The 9,802-nt window shown below is 42.5% G+C and overlaps 1 protein-coding gene across 1 annotated transcript in view; it reads left to right on the top strand.

The window, feature by feature from the left end:
* The window catches only part of DCC (DCC netrin 1 receptor), an 838,683-nt gene that overhangs the window by 736,305 nt on the left and 92,576 nt on the right, over nucleotides 1-9,802 (top strand). The window contains exon 23 of the mRNA XM_010854834.1: nucleotides 7,447-7,673. Within this exon, the coding sequence (XP_010853136.1) occupies nucleotides 7,447-7,673 (227 nt within the window). The remainder of the gene's footprint in view (nucleotides 1-7,446; nucleotides 7,674-9,802) is intronic.

Below are 9,802 nucleotides of genomic sequence, written 5' to 3'. Positions count from 1 at the left end.
TAGGAGTTTTATAGTTTCTGGTCTTACGTTTAGATCTTTAATCCATTTTGAGTTTACTTTTGTGTATGGTGTTAGAAAATGTTCTAGTTTCATTCTTTTACAAGTGGTTGACCAGTTTTCCCAGCACCACTTATTAAAGAGATTGTCTTTTCTCTGTTGTATATTCTTGCCTCCTTTGTCAAAGATAAGGTGTCCATATGTGCATGGATTTATCTCTGGGCTTTCTATTTTGTTCCATTGATCTATATTTCTGTCTTTGTTCCAGTACCATACTCTCTTGATGACTGTGGCTTTGTAGTAGAGCCTGAAGTCAGGCAGGTTGATTCCTCCAGTTCCATTCTTCTTTCTCAAAATTGCTTTGGCTATTCAAGGTTTTTTGTATTTTCATACAAATTGTGAAATTATTTGTTCTAGCTTTGTGAAAAATACCATTGGTAGCTTGATAGAGATTGCATTGAATCTATAGATTGCTTTGGGTATTATACTCATTTTCACTATATTGATTCTTCCAATCCATGAACATGGTATATTTCTCCATCTATTAGTGTCCTCTTTGATTTTTTTCACCAGTGTTTTATAGTTTTCTATATATAGGTCTTTAGTTTCTTTAGGTAGATATATTCCTAAGTATTTTATTCTTTTTGTTGCAATGGTGAATGGAATTGTTTCCTTAATTTCTCTTTCTGTTTTCTCATTATTAGTGTATAGGAATGCAAGGGATCTCTGTGTGTTGATTTTATATCCTGCAACTTTACTATATTCATTGATTAGTTCTAGTAATTTTCTGGTGGAGTCTTTAGGGTTTTCTATGAGGAGGATCATGTCGTCTGCAAACAGAGAGAGTTTTACTTCTTCTTTTCCAATTTGGATTCCTTTTATTTCTTTTTCTGCTCTGATTGCTGTGGCCAAAACTTCCAAAACTATGTTGAATAGTAGTGGTGAAAGTGAGCACCCTTGTCTTGTTCCTGACTTTAGGGGAAGTGCTTTCAATTTTTCACCATTGAGGATAATGCTTGCTGTGGGTTCATTATATATAGCTTTTATTATGTTGAGGTATGTTCCTTCTATTCCTGCTTTCTGGAGAGTTTTTATCATAAATGGATGTTGAATTTTGTCAAAGGCTTTCTCTGCATCTATTGAGATAATCATATGGCTTTTATTTTTCAATTTGTTAATGTGGTGTATTACATTGATTGTTTTGCGGATATTGAAGAATCCTTGCATCCCTGGGATAAAGCCCACTTGGTCATGGTGTATGATCTTTTTAATGTGTCGTTGGATTCAGATTGCTAGAATTCTGTTAAGGGTTTTTGCATCTATGTTCATCAGTGATATTGGCCTGCAGTTTTCTTTTTTTGTGGCATCTTTGTAAGGTTTTGGTATTAGAGTGATGGTGGCCTCATAGAATGAGTTTGGAAGTTTACCTTCCTCTGCAATTTTCTGAAAGAGTTTGAGTAGGATAGGTGTTAGCTCTTCTCTAAATTTTTGATAGAATTCAGCTGTGAAGCCATCTGAACCTGGGCTTTTGTTTGCTGGAAGATTTCTTATTACAGTTTCAATTTCTGTGCTTGTGATAAGTCTGTTAAGATTTTCTATTTCTTCCTGGTTCAGTTTTGGAAAGTTGTACTTTTCTAAGAATTTGTCCATTTCTTCCACGTTGTCCATTTTATTGGCATATAATTGCTGATAGTAGTCTCTTATGATCCTTTGTATTTCTGTGTTGTCTGTTGTGATCTCTCCATTTTCACTCCCACTATCTCTTTGATCTTCACATTTCTAGTCCTTAGTACATTTCTTGGCACATTTACCATCCACAAATGTTCACTGAATAAACAAAGGGATACATGTTGTGAAACAATGGATGATGTTGGAGAAGGGAAGTAAAGAGAGTTTTTGCTCATGTATCAGTGGAGGAAACCAATTCACACACAGGGAGCATCTGGTCAGCTCAGTTAGACTGACAGTGATCAATGCAAGTTGAGTGGTGTTGAGAAATATGAGGGGGTGTGATTTAGCTATTTTAAGATTATACTGACCTAAATTGGTCAGGAGGGTTTCCTGAAGAAGACAGGCTTGAAGGGATCTTAAGTAGTTTGTAAGTCAATAGGACTGTGAAGGCGTTGTGGGCAGAAGATTGGATGGATGGATGGATGGATGGATGACTACTAGTTATCTACATAGATAGAGAAATCCATAGATAGGAGAAATAAGTCCTCATCAGAATTTGATCATGCTGTGGAAGCTTTGCCACAGTATGACAAAGAGCAGGTAGAGCCTTGAAGATTCCTTGTTCTGCCTTTATTCAAGAACACGTGGATGGGAAGAGACCCTGCAGCTATTTTTGGAAGCCAAGATTACTGGTACCTAGAAAAAAAGGTGTGTGTGTGTTGGGGCAGGAAGGATAGCATAACATATTCTACATCTGGGCTTCCGCAGTGGCTCAGCAGTAAAAGATGCTCCTGCAGTGCAGGAGACATGGGTTCAATCCCTGGGTCGGGAAGATCCCCTGGAGGAGGGCATGGTAACCCACTCCAGCATTCTTGCCTGGAGAATGCCATAGCCAGAGGAGCCTTGCGGGCTACCGCACACTATCACAAAGAGTCAGACGTGACTGAAGTGACTGAGCATACACAAGCACGCATGCATTCTGCATCTAATATTAAAACCTAGCTTTATACTAAACTAAGAAAATCTGATTTTCTTTCACTAAAGACAGTGCTTCTCAGTTTTGGTGTGTCAGATTTCCCTCAAGGGCTGTTAAAACACAGCCTGCTGAGTCTCAACACCATTTGCAAGTTTCTGATGGGGCAGGACCTGCGAATGTGCATTTCTGACAACTTCCAAGGTAATGCCAGTTCTGCTGGTCCAAGGACCAGACTTCGGGAACCATTGCACTGGGTTCATCTCCATACAGGATTCCAGTGGTGAGGTAGAGGAACTGGGGACAAAAACAGGCAGCAGTTATTTAGTCAGGGAACCAGCAGATAGACAAAAGGTTCACGTGACAGTTCTTCCTACAGGTTTTAGGACAAACTCCACACAGTTTAGTTATGAGCAGATGCCAGTTTTATTATAGCCCTGCTACATGGACCACTGGGTTACTACCAGCAGGGGAGGGGGGCATCTCCAAGGCCAGAGATTTCTCTCTTGAGAAGAGACATTATAGAAAAACAAAAGAGGTTAGATGGTCTGTCAGAACATATACAAAAAAGAAATAAAGTCTGCTTAGAAATCTTTAGATTGTTGATAACCGTCAGCTGAGTGGATGAGCAGCTACTTGGAAGTGGGCCGTGATCTGATTAAAATCCATCAGAAAAATACTTACGCATTTTATCAGGAACAATAATTTGTTTCCAAGTGGAGGTTATAAGTCATAACATACTAAAAAGGTTCTGCCTTGAACAAATTTAGAACTTTTTTTTAAGTAGGATATGCCTGGAGATGCTTGGTACTGAAGTCATGGGGACTGGTAAATGAATGAATGAATTAGGCATGAATGTAAGCAAGGGAGCCAGAATTCATCATTTCCTTCCAGTTTCATGAATTATTTTACAAACATCTTTACCACAAGCTATTTAAATATTGAGTTATCACGGACATTCTGATGATTTTGTCCTAGGTTTGGGAACTGGTGTGCCTCTGTGAAGTCATATGGGCACCAGGGTTTAACTTATTTAGCATTGTGATATGTTAGAAAGATACTTGGGTGAAATCTCCAAGTTTGAAAATGACATGAGTTTCTTCTAAATGACCAGAGATGGATTACACAAAGAGTTATGTGTGAACTGCAAACTCGTTTCCTGTGGGTCAGTGAAGTGTACGGAAATGAATTCAGGGAATAAATGGTTAGCAAGAGAGTTATTATCTTAAACACAAGAAAATGATCTAGGGGCTATTATAGACCATTGTCTAGAGTCAGTGTGAGGCTGCTGCCAGGAAATCAGCACATTTTAGATACTTGTTGGGAAAATATTAGAGCAGAAAACCCTACACATTTTTTCCCACTAAATAAATATGAAGTCTGGATTTCTTTCTTTATATCCTCATCAGCCTAGTTGAGGAAAGACAAAAAACATTGAGAAATATGAACAAATCATAGAACTAACATGTACTAATGGCCTAATGTGTACAAAGCATCTTATCCAGCAATTGGGGAACCAAAGTTGTTCTCAGTGGCCTGGAATAGGTTACAGAGTCTCCACTGAGAGTAGTTTGTTTGAACCATTTAGCTAACAAGAAAGCAGTTATGCTCGTAAGCCATCCATTTCACGTGAGAAAACTGAGAAAGAGGTACTTCTCTGGGCTTCTGCCAAAGGTTAGCTTTTAACTGTCTGAATTCTGCCTTATGAAGCAATGTTATTATTTTAAGAGAAACAGAAGCTACAAGCAGAGATTTAAAAATTTATAAAACTATAGAGCAGAGGTTGAAAACCATTTCTTAAAAGGGCCCAGGAGTAAATATTTTAGCCTTTGTGGGCCATATGGTATTTGTTGTAACTCTTCAACAATGCAATGTGAATGAATGAGCTTGGCCGGTTTCCAATAAAACTTTATTTACAAAAACAGGCACTGCAGGCTTCTGCTGCCGGCCAGAGAAGATGCTGAGTTCGGTATGGTGGTGGCTGTGTCGCCTCCTGCTGGGGTTGCTGGAGGCCCTGAGCCCCAGCCCTGGGGAGCCCGCCGAGTAGAGCCAGGTGAACGCGGTGCTGCGTGGGCAGAACCTGGTGTTGCTGGGAGCCATTTTCTACCTTCTGCTGGTGACCGTGATCCTTATGGCATTTTGTGTCTACAAATCCATCTGGCGCCAGGGATAGATAAACAAAGAAGTCCTTCCATGAGCGTTTGGAAACAGAATAAATTGAGCTGCACAGGGGTCAGTGGAGAAGTTGAAATCAGAACTCTCCTGCTTGGAAATAATCTTTGGATAGTTGGTAAATTCTGAATGATTTAAGGAAAAAAAAAAGTCTAGCTGCTATCTCATCCTAATGCTGGAATGCAAGCATTGGGCCATTGATTCTCCTTCTCATTGTTTCTTTTTTTACTTTCCTGGTAAGGGCTTTCCAGGTTACACTGGTGGTAAAGAACCTGCCTGCCAATGCAGGAGACATAAGAGACGTGGGTTCGATCCCTAGGTCAGGAAGATCCTCTGCAGGAGATCATGGCAACCCACTCCAATATTCTTTCCTGGAGAATCCCATGGAGTCTGGCGGGCTAGTACATAGGGTCACAAAGAGTCAGACATGACTGAAGCGACTTAGCACATACTTGTTTAAAGTAAGACCTGAAGCTCCAGGGTTCAATGTGAAGATGGAGTGCTTAAGAGAAAGAAAATATCACTTTGTGAGTGATGTAAAAACCACACTGGAAAGGACTAATCATTAACGTTTGAAAATATTAAGAAGGGAAAGACCTAATACCCTCATTCCCTACTTTACAACCAACTGGTCACAGTGGGTTAAGAATCACAGGTGTTTGTAGTTATCCTGAGTTGGCCAAAATGCTCCATTTGCAAAGCAGCATCAGCTATGGGTAAGGTAGGCTGCCACTCCTCTTGCCTCATGGAGCTCTGCACTCAGACGCCCTCTCTGAAGTTGAGATCACACAGGTGGGCCTCTGGCCAGGGGCACTCTTGGGCTGGGAGGCTCCCTGGGGGAGAAGGGGACTGGAAGTGTTAGACTAGAAGTGTTAGCAGTTGGCCTGTCTGAAAAAGAACATGTCCCATTTGAACACGTTCATCTCCTTGCCCTACACCAAAATCTTCCCAGCCCATAGCCTGGAAGCCAGAGCAGTTTCTATGATTTGGAAAGAGAGTCTCCCCAGGAGCTCTTTTCAGCCCTTGGTGGGGAGGGCACAACAGAAGTGCGTATTCCACATAGGAGGCAGAGTGGTGGTGTGTGTGTGTTTACACAAACTTAATTCCAGCTTTGAAAATGCTGCTTTTCTTCGCACCATTGGTGCACTGGAGTTTTCCTCCACAGAAATGATACTTTTGTACTTACAGTATTTTTTATATTTTAAAGGTGCTAGGTTTAACTTTGTTAAAAAATTAAAATGCTTACCTTGTTTGTGCTCCCTTTAAGCACAGCACTGTTTTTTGTTTTTTTGTTTTTTTGAACAACCTGCCCTTAATGTGAAATAACTGATGCGGGATACTGTAACTATTTGCCTAAGGATTTTGTTTGTAACTATCATGGAGCCACCAAATCATTCATTGTTTTGTGCTTTTGAGCAAGATGCCAATTAAGACAAAATCTTAAAAAAAAAAAAAAAAGAAAAAACTACAAGAAAAAATACACAAAAGTAAACAGTGGAGGATGTGGCCTTCAGGTCATAATTTACTGACCCCCTGCCCTGCTGCTGCTGCTAAGTCGCTTCAGTCGTGTCTGACTCCATGCGACCCCTAGACGCCAGCCCACCAGGCTCCCCCGTCCCTGGGATTCTCCAGGCAAGAATACTGGAGTGGGTTGCCATTTCATTCTCCAATGCATGAAAGTAAAAAGTGAAAGTGAAGTCACTTAGTCCTGTCCAACTCTTAACTACCCCATGGACTGCAGCCCACCAGGCTCCTCCGCCCATGGGATATTTCCAGGCAAGAGTACTGGAGTGGGGTGCCATTGCCTTCTCCAGACGCCCTGCTCTAGAGATTGGCTAACATAAGCATCGGGCTCTTGACTCAGTCTGCAGGGAACATTGCAATCTCAATGGCCCCAAGAGGAGACTGCTGCTGAAAAACAAATTAAGGATTGCTAAATGCTTACTGAAGAAAATAAGAGATGTTTACAGCACACTTCCAAATAGCTTCTTCTTTTGTCAAAGGATCGGTCTTAAAAAAAAAAAGATGGGTCTTATTGTGTTCAAATCCAGACACTTAGTGACTCCAAGAAGAAAGCATTTTATTCTCCCGAGAATGTGTTTCTGCAGCCTTTTTGTCTTCAAAGGGCCACCTCCCCAGTTGCACAGGAAATTGGACAGCTGAGGTACACACTTTCTTCTAAGCCCCAATCTTGGCTGTTGGCACAAATCCTGGCCTTTTCATTTCCATTTGCCCTTTGGAAGCAACGCTGTCATTTATCTGCTAGACAGATGTTGCCGTGGGGTACCTTATGCCTGGCTCCAAAGAACGGCATATGGCTCCGTCTAACCCACCGTCACCTCGCGCTGAAGCCCGCAGTGGGGATGCTGGCGTGAAGCGCTCCCTGGCAGGCCGCCGGGCCCTGGGGAGGCCGCGCCACGTCTCCGGAAGGCAGCGAAGCTCCAGGGAAGGAGAGGAAAGGCAGCCAGGCCGAGGCTGCCAGCGCCTGGATTTCACGGGGTTCCTCCTGGGAGCGCTTTTGTCTCCTCTCTCTCGCTTCTAACTTGAATTGACTAAGAAACAAAAAAGAGAGAGAGAGAGGAAAAGCCATCGAATAAAGGTACTCACATCTGCCTCCTGATTTTGTTCCATAGGAAACGGGCCACCCACAGTGTTGGCAAAAGAAAGGGCAGCCAGAAGGACCTCCGGCCCCCGGACCTGTGGATCCATCATGAAGAAATGGAGATGAAAAATATCGAGAAGCCACCAGGCACCGACCCGACGGCGAGAGACTCCCCCATCCAGAGCTGCCAAGACCTCACGCCCGTCAGCCACAGTCAGTCAGAGACGCAGCTGGGGAGCAAAAGCACCTCCCATTCAGGTAACTGACCTCATTGGTGGCAGGAAAAACATCCCACGCTGACCCCTGCCCAGAGGAGCTCTTGATGCCCTCTTTGTGTGTGCGAGCCTGTGGTGAAATCATGGCTTTTATTTATTGATACTTGGTAACTTACATATGTATGTTATATATAACACTATTTTTTATATCCACACAGTATATTTGAAGGGCTTCCCCAGTGGCTCAGCAGTAAAGAATCTGTCTGCCAGTATAGGAGCCACATGCCGTTCAATCCCTAAGTCAGGAAGGTCCCCTGCAGGAGGGCATGGCAACCCACTCCAGTCTTCTTGCCTGGAGAATCCCATGGACAGAGGAGCCTGGAGGGCTACAGTCCATGGAGTCGCAAAGAGTCGGACATGACTGAAGCAACTTAGCATGCACACACGCATTATATTTAAAACATAATAAAGGAATTATGGGGCTTCCCAGGTGGCTCAGATGGTAAAGAATCTGCCTGCAATGCGGGAGACCTGGGTTTGATCCCTTGGTCGGAAAGATACCCTGGAGGAGGTCATGGCAACCCACTCCAGTATTCTTGCCCAGAGAATCCCATAGACAGAGGAGCCTGGAAGGCTACAGTCCATGGAGTCTCAAAAGAAGTCGGACATGACTGAGCAACTAGGCACACATAGGAATAATTATCACCACAACTGGACACATTAAATGGTCATCTTTACAGAAATATATTCTGCAAATTGTACATATCCTAGAGAATGGTACAATAAAAAAGCAGCAACAGTGAAACAAAATATAAGTAAAATTAGCAGGTTATTGATAAATACCTCTTAGCTCAAGGAATTTTTCCAAGTTAATCTGAAGTAATTACTTAATAATTAATTAAATAAGTAATTAAATTAATTAATCTGAAGTAATTAATTAAATTACTAAGTAATACCATCCCAAATGGGAGAAGGCAATGGCAACCCACTCCAGTACTCTTGCCTAGAAAATCCCTCCCTAGAGGAGCCTGGTAGGCTGCAGTCCATGGGGTCATGAAGAGTTGGACACAACTGAGCGACTGCACTTTCATTTTACACTTTCATGCATTGGAGAAGGAAATGCCAACCCACTCCACTGTTTTTGCCCATAGAATCCCAGGGACGGCAGAGCCTGGTGGGCTGCTGTCTATGGGGTTGCACAGAGTCAGACACAACTGAAGCGACTTAGCAGCAGCAGCAGCACCATCACAAATTGTCTCCCACTTTTGTGGATGTATATACTTGCCAGTCATTCTCGGGTCATTTACCAATAGTTAAAGAAGAGATGGCAAGAATATACAGAAGAACTGTACAAAAAAGATCTTCACGACCCAGATAACCACGATGGTGTGATCACTGACCTAGAGCCAGACATCCTGGAATGTGAAGTCAAGTGGGCCTTAGCAAGCATCACTATGAACAAAGCTAGTGGAGGTGATGGAGTTCCAGTTGAGCTGTTTCAAATCCTGAAAGATGATGCTGTGAAAGTGCTGCACTCAATATGCCAGCAAATTTGGAAAACTCAGCAGTGGCCACAGGACTGGAAAAGGTCAGTTTTCATTCCAATCCCAAAGAAAAGCAATGCCAAAGAATGCTCAAACTACCGCACAATTGCACTCATCTCACACGCTAGTAAAGTAATGCTCAGAATTCTCCAAGCCAGGCTTCAGCAATATGTGACCCGTGAACTTCCTGATGTTCAAGCTGGTTTTAGAAAAGGCAGAGGAACCAGAGATCAAATTGCCAACATCCGCTGGATCATGGAACAAGCAAGAGAGTTCCAGAAAACCATCTATTTCTGCTTTATTGACTATGCCAAAGCCTTTGACTGTGTGGATCACAATAAACTGTGGAAAATTCTGAAAGAGATGGGAATACCAGACCACCTGATCTTCCTCTTGAGAAATTTGTATGCAGGTCAGGAAGCAACAGTTAGAACTGGACATGGAACAACAGACTGGTTCCAAATAGGAAAAGGAGTTCGTCAAGACTGTATATTGTCACCCTGCTTATTTAACTTATATGAAGAGTACATCATGAGAAACACTGGACTAGAAGAAGCACAAGCTGGAATCAAGATTGCCAGGAGAAATATCAATAAACTCAGATATGCAGATGACACCACCCTTATGG

The sequence above is a fragment of the Bison bison genome, unplaced genomic scaffold, assembly GCF_000754665.1.
Source record: "Bison bison bison isolate TAMUID 2011002044 unplaced genomic scaffold, Bison_UMD1.0 scf7180017864349, whole genome shotgun sequence".
Lineage (NCBI taxonomy): Eukaryota > Metazoa > Chordata > Mammalia > Artiodactyla > Bovidae > Bison > Bison bison.
The sequence above is the reverse complement of the archived record's forward strand: the minus strand, read 5'-3'. Positions and strand labels throughout refer to the sequence as shown.